Source organism: Periophthalmus magnuspinnatus, chromosome 14, assembly GCF_009829125.3.
Source record: "Periophthalmus magnuspinnatus isolate fPerMag1 chromosome 14, fPerMag1.2.pri, whole genome shotgun sequence".
NCBI lineage: Eukaryota > Metazoa > Chordata > Actinopteri > Gobiiformes > Gobiidae > Periophthalmus > Periophthalmus magnuspinnatus.
Genome location: NC_047139.1, coordinates 3,823,586 through 3,849,536, shown reverse-complemented (window position 1 = coordinate 3,849,536; position 25,951 = coordinate 3,823,586). Strand labels below are relative to the sequence as shown.

Genomic DNA, 25,951 nt, shown 5'->3' with positions numbered 1-25,951 from the left:
ACGTTTCCTAATCCTTCCGCACCCGTCTCACTGACCTCGCTGTCTCACTCTCACCGTTTGAACACACCTGCGTCTGCGTAAACCCTCTGTAGTTTACTTCCGAACGACAAACACGAGCTAAACACCCCCAAACAACGCAAAACCCCTGATACTTCCCCCTGATCTCGTTCTCTCGCGCGCGGGTTGCCAGGTCCACGCTTCGATAACCAGCCTCCACGCTGCGCCGACATGTTTATATCCCGTCTGACTGACAGCTGCGCGTCGTCGAGGCTCTAACAAGAGAAACGCCAAAGCTCTGTCACTCCGCCGGAACGAGACGTGATATTGGTTTTGAAGTGGAGACAGCCATACCCACAATGCACCTCTCCGCGAAACGCCTCTTTGTGAAGACATTGATTGGCTTCGTTTCAGTGCGCACGTATCGATCGCGACTTGAAAAGAGGAAAGGAGAGAGCCCGACAGAAAAAGGACGGAGCACAAAAGAGAAGTGGTCTGCTGGCATTTAGAGCGTGTGCTGCCAACGACGTGCGTCTAATGGGGGACAAGAGGAGCAAATGAGCAAAATGGAAAACCTCTCACAAGTGTCTGAAGAACCAAATACTGAGGAAAAATGATAATATTGAAACTTGTTTACGCCACTGACACGAAGCTAGATCACCCCCAGTAATCTTACTTTTAAATATAATGGCTAAATTAACCAATAAGACGCCGTAGAAGTGATTTATTCTACCCGCTAGAGCTCAAATATTACAAAAAAAATGGCAAAAAATCTTTGTTTTTGTAAAGAAAACGTACACGACAAATATTGAGCCCCAAAATATACTGCTCCAGGTTTCATTTACTGAACGATTGACTTATTATCACGACAAGCCTAAGTTTTTTTCATACTTTGTCGGGGGCGTGGCTTATACTGATGCGACTTTTATGTATAATTATCTTAAAATATCTCACGTTAACAAATCAGACATGTATTCAGTTCTGATGATGCTTCATGTACGTGTTTAATCAACCGTTACCTAACACATACGTATACATGTTACAGTTCACTTGTGCGACCACTAGATGGCACTGGTGTGTTTGTAATACCTGTAAGAAAATGTACTTGACTCGTTTTCTTTTACACGTTTCATATTTCATTTTATCCTTATTTATTTATCAGACCATAAAGATGATCATTTTTCATTTGGGACAATATTGTAAATGTTTAGTTTATCATAAGTTTAGTTTAAGGTCGTGAAAACTACTTCCTGTTTTCCGGTTTAGCCTTTTACACTAATGTCTGTGTGGACCCTCAGTCGTCCAGGTCTGATCCAGAGCAAACAACAAAGTTAAATCTGTCAACTGGACAAATCTTGTAAGAGTGAAGATGTTTGCTGCTCGTCCAAGACACTTCTTCAGTCCTGGTCAGATGCTGGTGGCCACTGCCTTTAAATCTAACTGAGGGGAGGGGCTAACTACACTGAAACTGTAAACAGCTATTGTCTCCAGTTTCAGCTGAAACTACCCTATTCAGCCCTTAACGACCCTGCTATTGTTCTCATTGTTCTGGGTCTGAGGATGGAGTTGTAGACGGGGGAGAGATTATGTCTCAGGCCCCCCATTTCTGTTAAAGGAAGGATTCTCTTTCCAAACAAAAATAGCTTCCTTAACTCCTCTCTCAAATCATTTCTTTTCTCTGGCTAAGATCTGAACTTCACTATCTTCAAAGGAGTGGTTAGTGGCTTTGAGATGGAGATGCACGGCGGATTGGGGTCCAGAGGAACTGTCCCGTCGGTGTTGGTCCATCCTCTTATGGAGCAGCTGTTTAGTTTCTCCAATGTAACGCTCACTGCCTCTTCACTGAATGGAGTAGACTACATGACTTTGTTTATGGCTCGGAGTTTTGTCCTTAGGGTGAACCGATTTTTGCCTTAAAGTGTTTGTGGGTTTGAAAAAGACAGGAATCTCATACTGTCTGAAGATTCTCTCAAGTTTTTCAGACACACCCGCAGTGTAAGGAATAGTAACTCCTCTCCTTCTAGGCTCACATTCCCTGTTGTCCTGTTTTTTATCTCTCTTAGATCTATTGAAGGCCCATTTAGGATCTCCACGAGCAGAGAGGGCTTTCTCCACATGTTGCTCCTCCTTCACTTTTCCCTCTGTGTTTGTAGGCACCACTTGAGCTCTGTGGTGTCGTGTCACTCTGAGTTTGTGCTGCAGTGGATGGTGTGAGTCAAACAGCAGGTATTGGTCCGTGTGCGTGGGCTTCCTGTGAACTTCTACCTGGAGTCGCCTGTCCTCTCCCATTTAAGAAACAACTGAGAAGTAATTTGTTCATGTGCAGTTTTTTCTTCATTATTACAAATTTTTTCACTGGTGCGACGTATAGTCCAGAAAATACAGTATGTGACCAGATCTTCCTGTCAAAGCTAAGGATGATATTGAAATTTAGTGTCACGATTATCATGGCCAAAATAATTGCGATTAACGATTATATCACGATAATTACTGTTGCTGACAGTTTAAAAATGGTCTGGATATGAATAATTACAGTTTTAATAGTATGAACAGGTTCCAGTGAGTATTGTACTTTGTTATAAGTAAAAATAACAATGAGGAAATCATCAGGGAAAAGTAGTTTTTTTCTGAACATTCTGGTGACACAATTGTGATTATCTTTGTTGGTGATTATGATGATAACCGTATTTTCCAGACTATAATTCGCACTTTTTTTTCATAGTTTGGCCGGGGGTGAGACTTATACTCAGATGCGATTTATATGTGAAATATTTGTGTGTTTTTTTCTTCATTATTATGCATTTTTTTGGCTGGTGTGGCTTATACTCCAGTGCAACTTATACTCCGGAAAGTATGGTATATAAAAAGTGCCACGAATGATTATTGTGGACCATTTTTATCACGATAAACGATATTATTTAGCGTTCCATCCCTCGTCAAATCCTGGTCTCGTCTGATCTCAGAAGCTAAGCAAGGCCGGGCCTGGTTAGCACTGGGATGGGAGACTGCTGCGAATACCAGGTGCCACAGGGGGGCAGCAGAGAGAAGACAGTGAGTTATCTTGTATGAAAGTGGTGTGTACGTGAGGCCGATGGCGCGGATTGGTCGGCTCACTGCCATCAGTCTGCCCAAGGGCAACTGTGACTACGATAGAGTGTGAAGTGACTGGAGACTGTTGTGAAGCTCTCTGGGGTCTTAAAAGCCGCTGTAGAAATCCAGTCATTCTTTAAAAAAACAAACAAATTTAAATCATGAATAAATGTTTTGTTTTTGGTTTCTGAGCACTTATCACAACTCTCAGAGACCAGTGCAGAATTTTGCTGTGACGGCAATACTAACAACGCTATCAATAACGAGCATGTTAACACGCACTTCCTGCTTATCAGACAACATAACACTTTCTAATTAGATGCAAACGGCGCACCGCTGCCTCACTGTGACTTCAGGAGCTGCTTCTACACAAGATTTTGTGAGATAAAGAGTAAAAATGATTTTGTGAGGTTTTGGGGTTTTTTCTCTCCATGTTTTTACATTGGGACTTGACAAAAAGGAATGAGGTGCAGAAAGTTACAGCTCCCGAGAAGATAAAATTCCAACAGTGCTACAGTGACAGCAAACATATTTAAAACGTTAATCAAATTTAAAACTGAATTCTTCTTGTTCTTGTTACTCTTGTCCTTCTTGTTCTACTTGTATTTTTTTCTTCTTGTTCCTCTTATTTTTGTTCTTCTTCTTGTCCTTGTTCTTGTTGTTCTTGTTTTTCTTCTTGTCCTTATTGTCCTTGTTCTTCTTGCTCTTCTTGTTCTTGTTCTTCCTGTTCTTATTCTTCTTGTTCTTCCTGTTCTTCTTGTTCTTGTCGTTCTTGTTCTTGTTTGTCCTTCTTTTTGTTCTTCTTGTTCCTCTTATTTTTGTTCTTCTTCTTGTCCTTGTTCTTGTTGTTCTTGTTTTTCTTGTTGTCCTTATTGTCCTTGTTCTTCTTGCTCTTCTTGTTCTTGTTCTTCCTGTTCTTATTCTTCTTGTTCTTGTCGTTCTTGTTCTTGTTTGTCCTTCTTTTTGTTCTTCTTGTTCCTCTTGTTCTTGTTGTTGTTTCTTGTTGTTGTTGTTCCTCTTGTTCTTGCCCTTCTTGTTCTTCTTCTTGTTGTTCTCGTTCGTCTTCTTCTTGTCCTTCTTGTTCTTCATCTTCTTGTTCTTCTTTTTCTTATTATTATCATTATTGTCATTATTATTATTATAAAATGTAAGCGTCTCGTTCTTGTGTCTCGTCTTGTGAGCGTCGCGTCTGCCTCTTCCTCGTCTGACAGGCCTAAAATAAAATTCAAAATAAAAGCGAGCGCGGGGCAGAGGATCCGTCTCCATAGTTTCCAGAGTTTCCACACTTGTCTGAGCTGCAGTGAGCCGTGGAGAGTACTGCGTTTGTCTGGGTGTCTCATTGATGTGCACTTTGATTCTCACAGACAGGGGGGGTGAGCGAGTCCGGTCCAGAGCCCAGGTCCTGGTCAGATCCGGGTAATGAGTCCTGCTGGGCCCGGGTCGGTCTGTGGGGAGGGTCCACACATACACTGTCATGTTTGATAAGAAAAGTCTGAGAACAAGTCAGAGGAGAAGAAACTAGTACTTATAAAGGCACTGTTACTGCTACTGCTATTATGTGTACTAATACTAATACTTTTACTTTTACTTGGAGCTTTAGACATTGAGGATCTATCTTTTCAATACTACCACCAGTACTACTGCTGCTGCCGTTAGCACGTATACCACTCATATACTGCTATTTCTACTATTACTTCTTCTTGCTACTGTTACTTCCATGTCTACAATAACTACTACTACTACTACATGTACTACTACTGCTGTTACTTCAATATGCTATTACTGTTACTACTACCAATACTACTACTATGGTTGCTGTTACTATTACTTTTACTACTGTTACTTTTACTACTACTAATGTTAATGTTACTACTACTATTACTTTTACTACCGTATTTTCCGCACTATAAGACGCACCTAAAAGCCTTTAATTTTCTCATAAACCCACAGTGCGCCTTATAATCCGAGGCGCCTTATATATGGATCAATATTGGTCAATTATGACACCTGTAGTCAGGAGGCGTCGCCGAAGTAACAGCGGTAATATCCCTTTAAGGACTGAGCTATGGGCCAGTACAGCTCACCTAGACCTACACTTTTATTTTTAAGCCACAAAAATCATGTTAAACGAAGTATCAGAATTTTTTCACACAACTACTTCTATTTTACACATCCATCCGTATTTTTTCTTTTACGCATCGAATAAATGACTCTGAAAATCCCACCGCGCTCTCATTCGTCGCCTTCAGGACAACAGAGGCAGATTACCTTAATGACGGTAAAATATTTATATAGCCCCATGTCTCCGCTTTGAAACGCCGTTTGAATTTACATGAGAGCACGACTGGGCACGGAGTTACGCTGCTGGAAAGTCCGCAACCCGCTCTATCGCCGACGATGGGAGACAGCGCCGGGCGACATACGCCACAATCTGCCAATGGATTGTGGATGCCTGGGCTGATATATCAGTCTAAACTGTGGTCCGAGTTTCACGGAGGGAGGAAATGTCACTGAACTGTTAAGACAACAGCAGCGACACGGATAATGGCGATTCTGACGAGACGGAATCGGGCACTTTGAATGAGCTCGACCAACTGTTCAACTCAGACACTGAAGAGGAAGAACTCGACGGATTCGTGAATGAGGAATGAACTGAAAAACTGAGCTTTACGTGTTTCTTTCACGTGTTCACAACTAAACAAGGCTGGAGATATTGTGAATATGGACATTAACGTTTGAACAATGTTGAATTATTGTTATTGCGTTGCACTATTTCCAGAGTTACTATATTGTGATGCATTAACTTGTTTTGTGAGTGAACAAAGTTTTCAGAACGTTTTTTTTATTCTATTAATAAAGTTTGACTGACTTATCTGTTTTGTTGACATTCCCTTTAGCGCAGCTCCATCTCGTGGATGCGTAACAACAACCCCAGATACTACAGTAGTTTATATTCTATGCGCCTTATAATGCGGTGCGCCCTATATATGAAAACTGTTTTAAAATAGGCCATTCACTGAAGGTGCCTTATATTCTGATGCGCCTTATAGTGCGGAAAATACGGTACTACTACTGTTAGTACTACTGCTGTTAATGTTTCTAGTGCTACTGCTACTGTTATTATTACTACTACTTCTACTGTTACTACTACTGTAACTACTACTACTATTGTTAATGTTTCTAGTGCTACTAGTTCTGTTACAACTACTATTAATTTTACTGTTACTTTTACTACTACTACTACTGTTACTTTTACTACTACTATTTTACTGTTACTACTACTGCTACTACTGTTACTGTTACTACTACTGCTACTACCACTGTTACTGCTGCAAATACTACTACTACTACTAATACTGTTGCTGTTATGACTACTACTGTTACTACTACGCCTACTGTTACTGTTGCTAGTACTACTGTTACTGTTAATACTACTATTACTACTACTGCTACTACTACTACTGCATTTCTTTTCAAACTAAACCTAAAGTTGAAAACCATTTGTTGTGGGACAAAGTTTTGAAGTGGACCGTTTCAGCACCTTGGACAGCTCTGTAAATTGTCCCATTTGTGTTAAGTGGCAAAAGTGCATCACAAAGTGTCGGTTTGCGGGTCGCCTAAGTGCCACTGATGGAGAAATGAAAGTAAAAAGATGTTTACTTTCTGAATTGTCAAGAGTATAATATCTGGTGAAGTTGTGTAATAGTCTCCCTCTTCCGTGTCCTTCATGTAGAAGTTCTCAGGTGGTCTCCATGAAGCTTCATCATAAATAACTGCCTGACTAGACTCATTCTGATCATTTTAGTCCTGGAATGGTCTTCACTAAACGCAACAAAACACTTTAAATGTAGCAGCCATCAACGTACAAGAGGTCAGTCGTTGGTTTAGCATTTTCAACCCAGAACCCGAGTGTCAGTGGTTCAATCCCACCTTGGATCTACACTGTCACTTGACCCAGATTGTCCACGTATTGATGAGTGTGACGTCTGTGTAATCTCTAGCTAGTCATACTTAGCATATTCATTCAACTCTTAATGGGTACTTCCAAACCTATTGACATCCTGGCTTGCTCTGTTGTTCTCTTTGTTTGCTTTGGGTCTAAGGATGGAGTTATAGATGGTTGAAAGGTGAGGAAGGATTGTCTTTCCTAACTAAATATCTTTAACTTTCCTCTCAAACCATTTCTTTTCTCTGGCTCAGATCTGAACTTCACTGTCTTCAAAGTAGTGGTTAGTGTCTTTGAGATGGAGATGAACAGCAGACTGGGGTCCTGAGCTGCTCTCACGACGGTGTTGGTTCATTCTCTTATGGAGTGGCTGGCGTTACATTAGAGAAACTAAACAGCCACGCTATAAAAGTTGACAGATTTTGCTTTTGGCTTTTACTATATGTGAGTGTGGTGTGTAACGTGGCACAACTTGGGCGCCTTTCTCACGCTAGTCTGCCATAGTTCTACACAATGTGCTATATAACTTTAAGACTTTTTTACATCGCGACGTTCTATAGGCCAATGATATTTACCGTATTTTCTGCATTATAAGTTGCACCAGTCAAAAAATGCATAATAATGAAGAAAAAAAACATATTTCCCAGATAAATTGCATCTGAATATAAGTCGCACCCCTGGCCAAACTATGAAAAAAAGTGCTTATCAGGAAAATACAGTAATACAGATGGAGAAGGTAAAATGGACATTGTCAAAACACATTTTATTGTTGTAGTACAGTGAGTTAGTTTTATTTTAATATTTCCTGCCAAAATAGAATGTAATCAATATGGAAAAACTGTCCTATTGCTATCATCACACTCTGAATCTGAAAACTACCACTTTGCCATGATGCTGGGGCTGTTCTACATGTATATCTATGGTGAAATGTTCAGTAGTTTGCATGGAAACACAACGCACAAAACTCGAAACAGTAAAAAATGGATTTAAACAGCACATTTTCAGGAGCCCGTGATCATGGTCTTGTTTAGGAGTTTGATTTTCAACAAAAAGGTGAGAATGACTAACTGAAAAAAACACTATTTGCTAACGCTAGCTAGCCTGTGACTGTAATGTTATTTAAGAGAGGCAGCACAAATCAGCTCATCTGTTTTATTTCCAACTAAACCAGCGCTTTCTGGTGAGATTGTGTTAAAATAAAGCTCAGATTAAAGTCTAATAGAGCTTCAGACAAAGTAGTGCCTTCAGTTAGCATCACAGCCCCGGGGAATGTTGATGACGTCAGCTGCAAAGTATCAGCTGGAGCTTTTAAACATACTTGGTGACTTTGTTATTATCGCCGCGTGATTCCCCATAAAACTAGCCCATTTCCTGCTGTTTATAATAAATGCATAGAGCTGCATTAGTGGCACAGCGGCGTCAGACATTATATATGCAGCTCCTTGTAAAGACACCTCAGAGAAAACCTCCGAGCGTTTCAGTTTGAGTCTCGAGAGAAGCACAACTTAATGCAGTAAACAGCAGCAGCGTGATTTATGGAGACTAAGGATCCGTTTGTTTGTACACACCAAAGATTTAATGGAGTTTAAACATTTTCTTTATCAACAAGCCGACTTCTCTGGGGAACTGATTTCACTGCAACAGCACAAAATGTACGCAAGACGAGAGTGTAAAAGAGGAGTGTGTCGGAGTGAAAGAGGGGAGTGTGTCGGGGTGAAAGAGAGGAGTGCGAGAGGGAATCAGGTGGAAGAGAGGAATGTGTCAGGGTGAAAGAGGGGAGTGTGTCGGAGTGAAAGAGAGGAGTGTGTCGGGGTGAAAGAGGAGTGTGTCAGGGTGAAAGAGAGGAGTGTGTCAGGGTGGAAGAGAGGAGTGTGTCGGGGTGGAAGAGAGGAGTGTGTCGGGGTGAAAGAGAGGAGTGTGTCGGGGTGAAAGAGAGGAGTGTGTCGGGGTGAAAGAGAGGAGTGTGTCGGGGTGAAAGAGAGGAGTGTGTCGGGGTGAAAGAGAGGAGTGTGTCGGGGTGAAAGAGAGGAGTGTGTCGGGGTGAAAGAGAGGAGTGTGTCGGGGTGAAAGAGAGGAGTGTGTCGGGGTGAAAGAGAGGAGTGTGTCGGGGTGAAAGAGAGGAGTGTGTCGGGGTGAAAGAGAGGAGTGTGTCGGGGTGAAAGAGAGGAGTGTGTCGGGGTGAAAGAGAGGAGTGTGTCGGGGTGAAAGAGAGGAGTGTGTCGGGGTGAAAGAGAGGAGTGTGTCGGGGTGAAAGAGAGGAGTGTGTCGGGGTGAAAGAGAGGAGTGTGTCGGGGTGAAAGAGAGGAGTGTGTCGGGGTGAAAGAGAGGAGTGTGTCGGGGTGAAAGAGAGGAGTGTGTCGGGGTGAAAGAGAGGAGTGTGTCGGGGTGAAAGAGGAGTGTGTCGGGGTGAAAGAGGAGTGTGTCGGGGTGAAAGAGGAGTGTGTCGGGGTGAAAGAGAGGAGTGTGTCGGGGTGAAAGAGAGGAGTGTGTCGGGGTGAAAGAGAGGAGTGTGTCGGGGTGAAAGAGAGGAGTGTGTCGGGGTGAAAGAGAGGAGTGTGTCGGGGTGAAAGAGAGGAGTGTGTCGGGGTGAAAGAGAGGAGTGTGTCGGGGTGAAAGAGAGGAGTGTGTCGGGGTGAAAGAGAGGAGTGTGTCGGGGTGAAAGAGAGGAGTGTGTCGGGGTGAAAGAGAGGAGTGTGTCGGGGTGAAAGAGAGGAGTGTGTCGGGGTGAAAGAGAGGAGTGTGTCGGGGTGAAAGAGAGGAGTGTGTCGGGGTGAAAGAGAGGAGTGTGTCGGGGTGAAAGAGAGGAGTGTGTCGGGGTGAAAGAGAGGATTGTGTCGGGGTGAAAGAGAGGAGTGTGTCGGGGTGAAAGAGAGGAGTGTGTCGGGGTGAAAGAGAGGAGTGTGTCGGGGTGAAAGAGAGGAGTGTGTCGGGGTGAAAGAGAGGAGTGTGTCGGGGTGAAAGAGAGGAGTGCGTCGGGGTGAAAGAGAGGAGTGCGTCAGGGTGAAAGAGGAGAGAGAGGAGTGTTTCAGAGTGTAAGAGGAGTGTGTCAGAGTGAAAGAGAGGAGTGTGTCAGAGTGTCCTGAAGCTCTGTTGGGAACATCTGGCAGAATCTTCTGGTTGCAGGGTCTTTGACTCACACCTCCGAGGAGCATCTCCCATATCCACAGGGATGTTGGGGACATGGAACCCGAGTGGGTCATGTTTTCCGCCTCTGTTGTCAATGTGGCCACTCGTAGCTGTGGTCGTAAAGTCTGTGGTGTTTTGTCCTGTAGAGCCTTGTTGGTTTGTGGGAGTCCTGAGGCTGACAAGCACCAGCGAGCCAAGTGTGCCGCAGGTGGTTGTGTCGTTGGGGAAGGACCTAGAGGAGGACAAAGTCGTCACTGAGGTGGTTGAAACTCCTAGTAGCTCTAGTAGCAGTTCATTTGTGGGCCGTGCCATTGATTTGTTAAAAATCTATATTGAAATCGGCAAATCAGCAAGGGAAATACTGAGTGAAAAAAATCCATATCGGACAATTCCTAATTCCTTTTGCTGTTTTGTTTTTTCAGTGTAGAACTGCATTTATTTAAAAAAAAAAAAAAAAAAAAAAAAACACACACACACAAATGAACACAAATTAAATCAAATTGTTCTCATTAAGGAGCATTTTAAAAGATATGATTTGGTAATGAACGCCCCCTCTCCAAATCAGAATCAACTTTTGTCATAGTCTGAGTAAACCAAGGCCATTCACGACTGCCAAGGTTGTTAATATTACCATTTTCCTTTTGAATTGTAATTTAGCAGCAGTTCATTAGCAAACAACTACAGAGAGCTCCTTAGCTCAACCTCACCCAAGATTAAACCCATGTTTTGGATAAGGCACAAAGCACAGAGGCACACTGGAGACACACTACATCAGAACTGAGACCAGGACTGAACCAGGACTAAACCAAGGCCATGCAGGACTAGTGTTGTCACGATACTAAAACTCCCAACTCCAGTTCTAGAAATAGACTTGATAATTGATTCCAATTCCGATACCACGATGATAATTTAAAAAACACTTTTTATTCAGACACCAGAATGTGATTTTCAGCATTAAATCGTAGCATTTTCACTTATATTCCCACCTGTCCTTATTGTCCTATCCAGGAAAGGTTCATTTTTCATGTTTTTTATTAAATTTTAACATGCACCTACACAGAATAGAGAACAGAAAAGACAGAAAAAAGTACATATACACATATACATACACATATATACAAATAAAAAAACACAGTAAAATGTAATAACACAGATTATGCAATAGAAAAAATAAGAGTAGTAAATAACAAAAATAAATAAATGATACATATTCACATCTTTATAATGGCTCTCTGTTGGTCACCCCCCTCTCCACCGTACAGTCATCACAGATAGTGTTTAATAGTAAGTCACGCTCCAGATCCGATGTTATTTATTCACTCTACTTCTATTATAAACTTCTGTTATAGTAGTTTTCAGTATAATTAATCATCAGTTTATATTGTTTATATTGTAAAAGTAGGAAATGTTCATTTATTTCCTGTGAATGGGACTTTTTTATTCCTGAAACCTGCTCAAATGAGTATCTAGTTTCAGCATTGATTAGTATCTGATTTTACTTTTGTCAACCCAAATCAGGATCAAATCGACTAGAATAAGATTGAGTGGAGTCTGATACGATACGAAAAGACAATCTGTGGAAGGTGTATCAAAAGAATATAGATGCCTCTCTCTGCTGAAGTGTTGAGATCGACTCGAAAACAACAAGTGATGTTCCCTGTGCAAAGATATGCAAACTCCACTGGAACATGCGGTATGTACTTTGCCCTTGGATAAATAATGCAGGATGAGAGCAGGGCAGGGACTCGAAAGAAACTCAGAAGTGCAGGAAAAATATACAATAGTCTGTGTTTGCAGCAGCACCTGGCAACCTCACTGTCAGCGGCACTACTTCCTCTTCAGTTTTATTTTGATGATGTGTTTACTGAGTCGGGCTAAAATGAATTCATATTTAAAGATGAGGCAGTGGACAGGGAGCGGGCGGCGGGTCAGGGGTCAGGGGTCAGAGGTTAGGGGGGTTAGGGTCAGACATTGGACAGGGAGCTGCAGGTGGATGTCACTGACAACATGTTAAACACTACACAAATAAAAGACTTCACCAGAGACACTTCTGCGTTTAGAAAGAGACATTCTAAATATAAAACAACACAAACTGAAGTATTCTACATATTAAAATAACTGTCTGTATTGTTTATTTTATGTTTTCTGATCGTAATAAAAGTGACACAGTGAGCTCGCGTGTTGATGTGCACAGAACATATTGGGCTGGAACAGCTTTGTAAAATTATAACAACATCAGTGCAGCTTTTTAGAAATATTTACTTATTTTAATGATAATTTGAAAAAAGTAGTCACAGTAATAAGTCAATATAACAGCCCGTGATGGCAAACATATACTACTACTACTACTACTACTGTTGCTGCTATTACTACTACTACTACTACTATACTAGTACTACTACTGCTACTAGTGTAACTACTGCTACTACAACTACTGCTACTACTACTACTACTACTGCTACTACCTGTTGATATATTTTTGTTTTGAGTTAATGTGTTTTGTCTCTTCAGAGCCACCGTAGCTTCCATACTGTTGCAGACTTTTAACAGTTCAGTCATTTTTCTCTGTGTTTAAGCTGTAAACTGTCATCTGACCTCATGCAAACATCTGTCTGTGAGTATTGTATCATTATAACATGTGAGCTCGCTCTATAAACTCATTTGAGGCACTTTAAGGTGATTTACAGTGTGAATTTGCGCTAAAAATAGAAGACGCTAATAGCGCTAGCATGTCTATGGGATTTTCCATTCATTTTAGCATGATGCTAATCAACAGTTTTACACACGTTTTCATTAGTTGTAGCTACATTTAAGCTATTGTTTTGCATCTATTATATTATAATAATATTCTATATGTTGTTTTATGTAGCTCTGTATAATCTTTGTTCTTATAAATATAAAAACATGACTGTAATATGCAGATATTTCAGTCTATTTTACAGTAAATGTCCAAAACAGCAAGAGGCTTCCTGGGTTTTAATTGGAGGAACTGTTCTCTATCTTCTAGATCCCAAACACTAGTGGAGGCAGAATACTAACCATAATAATGATAATAATAATACATAACACTTGCATAGCACTTTTTATGACACTCAAAGTCTCTTCAACAGTTCAAGACAAAACACAAATAAAACGTAAAAAGGCGGTGCAGTTATTTGGAGGGTGGAGGTGAGTTTTCAGGGCTGTTTGATGAGTCTCTGATATGTTTAGGAGGTAATTCCAGAGGTTCGGGGCCTCAGCGGCGAAGGCCCCGTCCCCAAGTTTTATGAATGACAGTTTGCACATAAAACTGTCCTCCTGCAAAGAAATGTGTGATTAAATTAACTTTAAATAGGAGGAAACAGACAGGATTGGCCTCCTTCCCATCTCCCGACAGTCTTTTCAATGCAAAATGTAATCAAAATCTGAGCCCCCTCGCAGCCCAAATTAGACCCCCTGGAGGGCCAAGTTTGATCCAGGCGCCTCGCTTTGGTTTAACGATACCAGTACAATCCCAAATAAAAAGGACTGGGTACGACTGAAACCAAAAATAAAAATTGGAAGCGAAAACGAGTACCGAGGGAATACGTTTTATTTTTATAACAAGTTTTGATGCCAAGTGGGTCCTGGGGGAGCACTATAGAAAGTACAAGGCAGTGTTAGATAAATAAATACGATTTATTGGGACGTCGTAGTTGTCATTTCGTGTGTTTGTCATTCTAGGTGATGATTAATACAGGACCGAGCACAGAAAACGAGATATCACTGCTGTCATGTTCCAAGGCCTCGTCTTAGTACATGTGTAGAGCGGCACACACGCCCCTCCACCTCCACATTTCAAAACGACATTAGTTAAACCACAGATGGTCCTCATTACCTTCCTCAAATCCATACTGCCTTCCCGATTGTTCTTGTTTATCGTCACTCTTGGGGGACAAACATTCGTCGTTAAACCCAATGGGAGTTTGTTAGTGTTCACTGATGCAGGTGCCGTCTGGTGTCTTTATGATTACTTATTTCTCTATCTATTGTGTATTTTGTGTCTTGTTTTGCTCCATCACACGCGCATTTCCATTACAGCCATCAGTCAGAGGCGCAGCGGGTCGTAATTAAAGAGAAAGCGTTGTGCGTTTTGAGATAACTGCTCTATTAACTGTGTACTGAGGCAGATGGAGGAGCCCAATGTCCTTTTATCAATGCTTTGTCACAGAGGAACAGAACGATGATAGCCGTGTTTGTGCTCCGGGTTTGATGTATGGAGGAGAGGCAAAGTCAGGAGGGTCACATAAACCCAAGAAAAATGCGTTTTGATGTGTGTTTACGGAGGCTGCTGTACTTGTCACGCCCCTTTAAATCCCTTTACGAAGTCGCGCTGTGCGTCTCTTTGGGTGTTTTGTGTTAACGTATTTGAATCATTATCATTTTAGTGAACATTATCTGGTTTTACATTATCGTTTTAGTGAAAATTATCTGGTTTTAGTGAACATTATCTGGTTTTAGTGAACATTATCTGGTTTTACATTATCGTTTTAGTGAACATTATCTGGTTTTAGTGAACATTATCTGGTTTTACATTATCGTTTTAGTGAACATTATCTGGTTTTACATTATCGTTTTAGTGAACATTATCTGGTTTTAGTGAACATTATCTGGTTTTAGTGAACATTATCTGGTTTTAGTGAACATTATCTGGTTTTAGTGAACATTATCTGGTTTTACATTATCATTTTAGTGAACATTATATGGTTTTAGTGAACATTATCTGGTTTTACATTATGGTTTTAGTGAACATTATCTGGTTTTACATTATGGTTTTAGTGAACATTATCTGGTTTTACATTATCGTTTTAGTGAACATTATCTGGTTTTACATTATCGTTTTAGTGAAAATGATCTGGTTTTAGTGAACATGTACGGTACATGTTCACTAAAACCAGAGACTGCGTACAGAAGTGGGTTAAGTGAGTGTGACGTCGCCCATAGCGTTTAGCTCCAGTCAAATGAAGCTCCTTCAGGTTAGCGGTTACAGCGGCGAATTTGGAGCAGTCGAGTTCCATATTTAGAATTCCGACCGCGAGTATCATAGCAACCAAAGAGCCAATCCAGAGCGAAGTAGTAGAAGGTAACAGCAGTCCCGTCTGCACCGCTGGTTTAGTAAGGAGTGTGTACAGAAAGTTAGAAAATCAACAATGAAACGGAAACAGACAAGCAAATTAATCCACAGAAAACAAGCAAATAACTGTGGGATAACTGTCCCAGAGCGCACTCTATTCTTAGACCCTCCTTTTCGGCAAGGAAAAACTCCAAAAACCCCAGTGGGAAAAAGAGAAACCTCGAGGAGAACCACAGTGAAGGACAGATCCGCTTCCATGGACGGACATGGACGGACTGCTGCAGATATATGTAATCAAAAACAAACATGAAATTAGTTTATTTTTGGATTATTTTTGTAATGAGAAAGCCACTGTTTTTTCATTCTTGATAAAAGGACTGTGTAAAGAAATGGACTGAGTGAGTGTGACGTCACTCACAGCGTTCAGCTCAAATGAAGCTAATCAAAGCTAGCAGTTATAGCAGCTAATTTGGGGCCTAGTTGCACATTAGGAATTCTGATTGCGAGTATCATAGCAACCAAAGAGCCAATCCAGAGTGAGGATGTTGAAGGTAACGCCTGTTCCCGTCCGCACCGCTGGTTTAGCACAGAGCTGACAACGCTGTCAATCAAACCTGTTGCTAACGCTAGAGGGAGTGACCTCGGGGAAAAGAAGGCGCCTGATTTGTCTGTTTTTAATGTTCATATCTTGATTTACGGACAAAATAGTGAAATAAAAACGCCAGGTTAATACGAACATTTTAAGACTAAAATGATGAGTTTTTCATTAGAAAGTTAATTGGAGCCAGAAGCAGCGCATCCATGATCACTTCCTGTTTGGGACGCGACGGCTAGCACGTTAGCGAAGCCCATTTATATGTACGGTTTATGTGTAAAATGCAATGTTGAGCTAAAACGGCTTAACAGTAGAAACAGGTTCATCGACTTCCGGCTTAAAACTGGAAAAATGTCCAACTTCATCATCAACGTTCCTATTGTTTTTCCGAGCGATGTTTGCAGCGACTGTTGTGAGCCCTATTTAAATGTCAGATAAGCTTTGATTCGACGGCATTTCTCTCGTTAATGCTCCCGTGTGTTTGCGTTTTCAGGGGTACGCGATGAGGAAGATCGTGGAGGTGGGAGCGGACGGCGTGCGGCGCGTCGACTGGCACGATTACGACGCCATGAAGAGAGATGCTTCACGATCCGGTACTTTTACAGTGTCTTATGCAACGTGCATGTCCGCTGTGGGCTTCCTCTAGGCCTCCAGCGTCCATTTACCCATAATCCACCAGTCCTCCTCTGCACCGTGTATTTATAGTCCTTCTGTACCATATATTTATCATCCCTCCTCTGCGCCATGTATCCACTCCCTCCTCTATACCACAGATTCACTGTACTTCCTCTGTACCATATATCCACGCTTCTTCCTCTGTACCATATATTCACTGTTCCTCCTCTGTACCATATATCCTCAGTCCTTCCTCTGTACTATATATTCACCTTCCCTCCTCTGCACCATATATCCACGCTTCTTCCTCTGTACTATATATTCACTGTCCCTCCTCTGCACCATATATCCTCAGTCCTTCCTCTGTACCATATATTCACTGTCCTCCTCTGTACCATATATTCACTGTCTTCCTCTATACCACATATTCACTCTTCCTCCTCCTCTGTACCATATATTCACACTACCTCCTCTGTACCATATATTTATAGTCCCTCCTCTGGTCCTTATTTCCACTGTCCCTCCTCTATACCATATATTCACTGTCCTTCGTCTGTATATTCACACTACCTCCTCTGCACCATATATCCTCAGTCCTTCCTCTGCACCATATATTCACAGTCCCTCCTCTGCATCATATATTCACTGTCCCTGCTCTATACCATATATACACTGTCCTTCGTTTTATTCACTCTATCTCCTCTGCGCCACATATCAACAGTCCCTCCTCTGCATCATATATTCACAGTCCTTCCTCTGTACCATATACTCTTTCTCCCTCCTTCGTGTCATATACTCACTCACCCTCCTCTGTACCACGAATTTACTGTCCCTCCTCTGTACCCTGTAGTCACAGTCCTTCCTCTGCACCATCTCCTCACGCTCCCTCCTCTGCACCATATAGTCACTGTCTCTGCTCTATACCATATATACACTGTCCTTCGTTTTATTCGCTCTATCTCCTCTGCGCCACACATCAACAGTCCCTCCTCTGCACCATATATTCACAGTCCTTCCTCTGCACCATATATTTACTCTCCCTCCTCTGCATTGTATATTCACAGTCCTTCCTCTGTACCTTATACTCTTTCTCCCTCCTTCGTGTCATATACTCACTCATCCTCCTCTGTACCACAAATGTATTGTCCTTCCTCTGCACCCTATATCCACTGTACTTCCTCTGCACCATATATTTACTCTCCTTCTTCTGTACCTTATATTCTCAGTGCCTCCTCTAGACCTTATATCCGCTGTCCTTCCTCTGCACCATATACTCTTTCTCCCTCCTTCGCGTCATATACTCACTCATCCTCCTCTGTACCACGAGTTTACTGTCCCTCCTCTGTACCCTATAGTCACGGTCCTTCCTCTGCACCATCTCCTCACGCTCCCTCCTTTGCGTCATATATTCACTCTTTTGTACACGTTCAAACCGTCTCAAACACATGAGACATTTACATATGAAAATGTGTCCTGGAAATGTGCGTTTGACCCATTTGTTTCTAAGAACGTGCGTCAGTTTGAAATGTAAATAAACGCCCTATTTCGAACAGAAAAGGGGCGGGCGCCAAATCCACATGACAGTATTTACTCTGAGTTATAACGACTGGCCTAATGTTTGCTAAGTCTTCTGTTTTAGCTGGATTTGCCCGTCTCTGTGGATGGATGCTGAGAGCGTACAGTCCAGTTCATAATTAAACTCAGTTAATCTTTTCAAACGAGCATTGATTCTGCTCAGGGCTCGGGGCTTTTTCTCCAAACATAACACATCTCCACGGCGACGGCTTTGGCATCAGCTTGAACTCGCTGAAATCCAACAGACAAATGTGTTTTCCAGTCCGACTTGGTAGAGCCGTCCGCGGTTAATCTTTTACATGTCCCACTAGCGGCTAAAATGTCTCAATGATTTGTAACGAGACGCTTTAGCTTATTTTCGGCGCGGAGCTAAAGAGCCGAAGAGTCACGGAGGTGGATAAGAGTCAGTTAAGGCTGCACGGTTTCGGAAAATACAATCTAACTTTGCAGTGACATCGTGCCGGGGGTGGTGTACATGTATGCGTGTGGTGGATTGTTCATCAGTTACCATGGTGACGCAACGCACACGTTAGCAAACACTGCCAAAAAAGTCTGGAAACGCAAGGAAAAAAACACCCAGAATGTATTTACTCAACAGTTTTTCAAGCCTGTGGATAATATAAGTGTTCACGGTCCTGTTTAGGAGTTTTAAGGTGAGAGCGGCTAACTGACGAACTGTTGGCTAATGCTAGCTAGCTTGTGGCGGTAAAGCTATTCCAGAGGGACTTGTTTAAACCGCAAATCAGCTCACTTGTTGGAGCTAAGTCAGTTCTTTCAGGTCAAATTGTGTTGACATAAAGATCAGGTTAAAGTCGTAACAAAGCTTCAGACAGAGCAGTGCTTACAGTTAGCATCATGACCCCCAGGGAATGTTGATGACGTCAGCGGCGAAGTATCAGTAGGTTGCGTTCATGTGTTCATATCTGTGTAAGAACTGGGCCTATTTACACGAAACGAAAACTGGCAAAGCGTTAAAAAACTTCTCTGACAATACAGCGGTTCCTCGTTTATCGCAGGGGTTATGTTGTAAAAATCACTCGCCACAGCTGAAAAAAGTATCAGCTTTATTTTTTATAATTATTCTCTATGTTTTTGTCTGTAAAACCCCTCACCACACACTTTATACACTTTTCTCACACAGGCGTTAACATTTTCTCACATTTCTCTCTCGTTTAAACTCTCTCAAAGTTCAAACCTTCGTAGGCGTCTTTGTCGGTGCAGAACGTTTCGTCGACATTGTGGGTTTTGTCGGGGAGAAAACAAATTGCAAACGTACAGCACTTCAGAGTCACACTGCGATCCAACGTTTATGTAAATTTGTCTGAACACATTCTGTACTGGACAGGAGACACGGCACGGAGGAGACTGATGGACAATGGTCTACAGTCCAACAGCCAATCAGGACGCAGGACACAATGGTCTACAGTCCAACAGCCAATCAGGACGCACGACACAATGGTCTACAGTCCAACAGCCAATCAGGACACAGAACACAACGCACGTTCAGACGATGTGAAAAAAAGCTGTTAAAATTGCGCAAAAAAATCTACTGTACATTTTTTCACAACATGTTCAGAAAGTGGAGCCGTTATTCAACCTTAAAGACGTGATTGTTGTAATTTGAAAGGACTTAAAGACGTAAGATTAACATGACAAGTTTGTGGAGCCAAAGAAATAATGAAAAGATTCAGCGTTTGTGGATCAGACGTTTGGATTTGTCTTTCAAAAACAGCAAATTGTCCCTTGCGCACACACTTTCTGTCTTCCTGCCTGACCCTACTCCGCTGGGACTCAAACTACATTTAATTACCCAGATATTTGTGGACTTAAACTAACATACCTTCTTGATTTTTCTTTTTTTTTTTCATATCTAACTCTGCCGTACATAATTAGAATCACATCTTGTCGCCTCTTAAGCTGTTTGTTGTGCGTCTGTCTGGAGTGTGGGACCAGAGCCCTCAGCTTCAGCTTCAAAGCTCAAACCGGTTTATTAAGACGAGGAATTTATCTGTGAAACGAGGCCTGGCTGTTCTGCTCCTGTGATTGCCCTGAGCTGTAACGTCAGACTCATTATAGACTCTGTAAAGAAGCGGATGAAGGGAGTGCGACGTCACCCACAGCTTCAGTCCAAATGAAGCTCATCCAGGCGAGAAGTTATAGCGGCGAATCAGGAGCTGAGTTTCATATTTTGGTATTCAGACCATGAGTATCATAGCAACCAAAGAGCCAATCCAGAGCCAGGCTGTTGACGGTAAAAGCCCTTAGCAACGCTGTCAGTCAAACCTGTTGCTAACGCTAACAGGAGAGACCTCGGGGAAAGAAAGCGCCCGATTTGTCTGTTTTTAATGTTCATATCTTGATTTACAGACACAATAGTGAAATAAAAACACAAGGATCATGTAGAGCGAGATAATATGAACATTTAAGACCAAAATGACGAGTCTGACAGCAGCAGACGGCAAAATTTCTATGTTAAGTGAATTGGAGCCAGAGCGAATTGAGCCCAGGATCACTTCCTATTTAGAACATGGCGGCTAATGTGTTAGCTCTGTCCATTTATAATCTGGGGCCTCACTAATGATGTTTAACTGTAGATTTAACCTGGGAAATTGTATCTGTCTCTGTCATGTTCATAGTTGTCTTGACATTTTTGAATTTGAATTAGAAGTCAAAACAAATCACCTGAAAAATCTAAAGAGCGTTGCCTGAAGCAGAGCTCGGAGCCCCTCAGGGCCCCTGGGTGTGTGCGTCTGTCGGAGCTGTCAGTGAGGAGGGGCCGGGCCATGCAAACTTTTAAAAACATCAGAAGAATTTTAAAATGAACTCTAAAATTGACAGGTGGCCAGTGGAGGGAGATCAGTGCTGGAGTGATATGTTCCCACGTTCTGGTCCCTGTCAGGAGACGGGCTGCCGCGTTTGGCCCCCCCCTGGAGGTGGCGGTGAGAAGTCTGATCCAGGCTGTGGTAGAGAGACAATAGTCCAGTCTGGACGTGTGCGTGCGTGCGTGCGTGTGTTTTTCAGTCTCTTTGGAGGTTGTATTTCTTTCTTTGCAAAACTGAAAGAAGCTGGCCTTAGCAACAGCCACAATCTGTTTTTCAAATTTAAAATTTGGGTCAATTAAAAAGCCAAGGTTTTTGGAGAAAGTGTGAACAAAAGGGCATAATCACCAAACAAATCCAACAGGAACTGAAAAATATATGAACATGTTACATTTCCTAAATACAAGAGTAACTTCAGGACCATGGACAGTGCAAAACGCACTAAAGAAAATAATGGGTTTGTGTTTTAAATGTGTTTATCTTCTGTGTGAGACGATCAGATGAACGAGTCTTTAAATGAGGGAAATATATCAAACCTTAATTATTCTTATTGTGTCGTGTTTAGGAAACGGCGAGCAGGGGAAGGCGTTCCCTCTGAGCGACGCAGACAGAGTGGACCAGGCCTACAGAGAGAACGGCTTCAACATCTACGTCAGCGACAGAATCTCACTCAACAGGTCCCTGCCCGACATCAGGCATCACAAGTGAGTACTACTGCAAATACTGCAAGTACTGCAAATACTGCAAATGCTGCAGATACTGCAAATACTGCAAATACTGCAAATACTGCAAATACTGCAAATACTGCAAATACTGCAGATACTGCAGATACTGCAAATACTGCAAATACTGCAAATACTGCAGTACTACACACTATACAAGTGATACACAATACTGCAGTACTACACACTATCAGAATACACATGATACACAATACTGCAGTACTACTCACTATCAAAATATAATCTAATTTAACCATAGTAACCATAACAACACTAATATAGAACATTCAAGGTAAAACAACAACATCTCCACGGAAACAAGAGAATATTTGACATGACTTTTTTAAAAATTGAATTTACTGCACACAATATTTCAACCTTTATTGAAATATTTAAAAACAAAAAAATACCAGAATGTTTTTTTTGACTTAGTGGTGCATTGTGTTCTTTGTTGATATTTGTAATAATTTCCACTAAAAGGACGAGATGGCAAAAATAAAACATTGGGTTTCAAAATGTCTCCCTCTTTCAGGTCCAGGGTCTGAAGGTCGGCTCTTTGTGTCGTTTGGAGAATCCTTGGGTTCATTCTGTGAGGGCTGTTTTCAAAAGCAGGTTGTTTACTTTGGATAAGGGCGTGTTTTGAACTGAGGAACTGAACGCTTTTATCAACGCTGTTTCTTTGGCCTCTCCGCATTTATGTTTTTCTTATCAAATGCGTCTTTTTCCCGTTTACTGTATATGACTCATTTATTTGTATTCAGCGCTTTCTTGGTCTTAAATATTTGCCACATGTGAATAAAAAACAGAGAAACGTGTGGATTCAATAGAGGAGGAATGCTTTTAATAATAAATATGTTTTTCCCTTCTTTCAGTTTTTTTTTTCTCGCAATATTGAACTGTCCAAGGTTTATGTAACGGGAATGTCAGGATTTTTTTGCGTTTCTTTTGTGAGAACAGTATCGACTCTCGTTTCAAGGCGGGAAATTGTACAAAATCGACCCTTTTTGGAGCTTTTGACGTTGTTTCCTCATCAAAAACACGTCTGAAGAGGTTTTAAATGTCATCCGTGCATCTTTGAGTCATCTAGCGATCTCTCCCGGGCCCTATTTGAACCCGCGTTATGGTTTAGCAGCAGTACGCCCCGTACAAGGCTCCGCCCACAAGCCTACATCACACACGCTCCTGCTCGACAATTCTCCATAAATACACAAAAACAGGATGCAGAACAATACACTATGACTTCACAAACCTGATGTGATGTGCAGTAGTTGCATCAGTGATTTGCACGCAGATTGTGTTAGCGCTCTGAAGGGGGGTGACTTAGCACAGAGAGCAAAGGGAGGAGAACGTCAAAAATGAAACTGAAACTTATAAAACATGTTAAGATGTTTTGGGCAAATATAACATTTTCAAAAACAATAAAAGGAAACATGGTGATGTAAATATGTGATGTCTTACAGTTAATGCCCCATAGAAGTAAATACCTCCTCTTTAATACCCCATAGAAGTAAAATACCCCCTCAATACCCGATAGGAGTAAAATACCCCTCTTTAATGCCCCATTAAAGTCAAATACCTCCTCTTTAATACCACATAGAAGTAAAATACCTCCTCTTTAATACCCCACAGAAGTAAAACACCCCTCTCTTTAATACCCCACAGGAGTAAATACCCCCTCTTTAATACCCCAGAGAGATAAAATACCCCTTTTTAATACCCCAGAGAGATAAAATACCCCTCTTTAATACCCCATAGAGGTAAAACACCCCTCTTTAATACCCCATAGAGGTAAAATGCCTCTCTTTAATACCCCATAGAGGTAAAATGCCCCTCTTTAATACCCCATAGAGGTAAAATGCCCCTCTTTAATACCCCATAGAGGTAAAATGCCCCTCTTTAATACCCCATAGAGGTAAAATGCCCCTCTTTAATACCCCATAGAGGTAAAACACCCCTCTTTAATACCCCGTAGAGGTAAAATGCCCCTCTCTTTAAATGCCCTTACAGTGTACACTTCTTTACATGATAAACTTGTTATGTTTGGGCTCCATTAACATTTCCATTTCGATCTGTGGAGGGAAAAGTTCGTCTGTGTAATATAAAGCTCCACACGTCACTTTCCAATTTCATGCATTATTAATCCAGCCCCAAACAGGCCACTATAGGACACACGGAAAATATAACTGTCTCTGCATCAGCTGGAAATGAGTTGATTTCATTTTCAAACATGTCGACGCCGGAGTTAAAGCCGCAGTGATAAATGGACTGATCCTGACCAGGCCACGATAAAAACTAATATGTGTTATGTGGATTTTACCGACTCAAAACACATCAGAGAATGAAATCAAACTGTTTTATGAGTTTATTCAATGTACAGTTACGTTACTTAAGTTCATTTTACAGTAGAAGCTTTTTACTTTTACTTCAGTACATTTGAGAGCAGTATCTGTACTTTCTACTCCACTGCATTTTTGAACTGGACTGAACAGACTAAAACTACTTTTCGTATGATTTGTGAGGTTATTTTTACCGTGTTCGAGCTTTGGCTTTGAGCAAAACAAAATTAATGCACAAAATTCATAAACGAAAAAATAAATAAATAAATAAATACACAAAATAAAAACAAAACATAAAAATATAAAAAAATAACAATAAAATAATAAAAAATAATACAAATAAAACACAAAAAAATCATAAACAAACAAAAATAAATACACAAAATAAAACATTAAAAAATAACAATAAGATAATACAAAATAATACAAAAATAAAAAATAAATAATAATAAAAAACAAACAAAAATAAATACAAAAAATAAAACATAAAAAATAACAATAAGATAATAAAAAATAATAAAATAAAATAATAAAAAATAATAAATAATAAAAAAAACATAAACAAACAAAAATAAATACACAAAATTCATGAGAAAAACAGAAGAAACTGAAATTGATTTGTGTTGTTACTGTGACCAAAATATGTCTCATTTTTAATCTGTATCACTGCATTTACACTTTAATGCTCTTGTTTGGTTCCCCTGTATAAATACATTTAAGATATAAATAAATAAATAAATAAATATATAGATGGACAAATAAATATAAATAAATACAGATAGATGAATAATAAAAATAGATAGATAAATTAATAAATGCATAAATCAATACATATATAATAAATAAATGAATGAAAAATATTATAAAAATATTTCCAAGAGTGTGTTTTCACTGCAAAGCTTTGTCACGGATATATACGCTATTTTTTATTTTTTTTTCAGAGGAGGAGGACACAGCACAGACGAAATAGATTGAATTCCTGTGCCTTTGTGGCCGGTGGAGGTGGGATGGTTTGGTGGTTTGGAAAAGATTGCTCCGTGATTTCAGACAGATTCATCTCATTGCAGAGTTTGACCTCAGAAAACACGAGCGTTTCAAAATACAAGGCCGCTTTCTGTTCACTTACGAATATAACCGGCGATGGGAGCGTGAAAGGGACGTGTGCGGCTCCCGGGAGAATATGCAGCGAGCGAAAGTGGAGCGTCGTTGGACCGGAGCGCGACGGTTAAACGTGCTGGAGTTATGGAGTAAATAGTGGGTTAATGTCTTTTTAATGCGTCTGATATTTGCATCGTTTAAGCGGCTATAGCAGATTGTTGCCCCGGTTTATACGGTACGCAGGCCGTCCGTAAAGTCCCTTTGCAGTTTTAAAATTCAATTACAAACACAAATGATAAGATATATTAATTGGATTTGTTCTATTGTACTCTCTCCGTGGTTATACAAGTTTTTAAGCACATTGCATTTCTGTATTTCCTGTTGTCCTCGTCAAGAGAAAGCACAACGTGTATCTCTGGATTTCTTTCTACGAGGCTGTGTTAAAGATATTGTAATTGTGAAGGAAGAGAGTGCAGACCAAGTAGAGAGTTTATCTGAACAGATGAATGGAGATTAAAGTCAGGCAGGCAGCACTTACACCCTGAGAAATGTAGTATCTATAGAAGGCTGCTCCTATAAGCACTTAAACTCATTTTACATACTGTCTGTACAAGGTCGTAAATGGATATACCGTTAAGTGTGTACAAGAAGGTAGAATACGTCACTAAGAAGATACTCGCAGTCAGTGAAAAGATGTATTATAAGACTTCTCATCAAGCAGAAGATAAAGAGTCGTGTCCTGAAACCGAAGCAGCGGGTTTTGAGAATCTTACCGAGAAACAAATTCACCTCAATATTTAAGACACACAGGTTTATATCTTATATGGACCTGGTGTGAAATAAAGAGAGGATGACAATAGTGTGTGATTATCAGTATTCAATTTGAGTACTTTCTTTTATATTACCACGTGGCCTTATCCTCCTGGGACCTGGCGTTCCC

The 25,951-nt window shown here is 40.9% G+C and overlaps 1 protein-coding gene across 1 annotated transcript in view; it reads left to right on the top strand.

The window, feature by feature from the left end:
- The window catches only part of LOC117381327 (polypeptide N-acetylgalactosaminyltransferase 10-like), an 88,130-nt gene that overhangs the window by 7,476 nt on the left and 54,703 nt on the right, over positions 1-25,951 (top strand). Inside the window, exons 2-3 of the mRNA XM_033978279.2 lie at positions 16,340-16,439; positions 21,421-21,559. Coding sequence (XP_033834170.2) covers positions 16,340-16,439; positions 21,421-21,559 — 239 coding nt within the window. The remainder of the gene's footprint in view (positions 1-16,339; positions 16,440-21,420; positions 21,560-25,951) is intronic.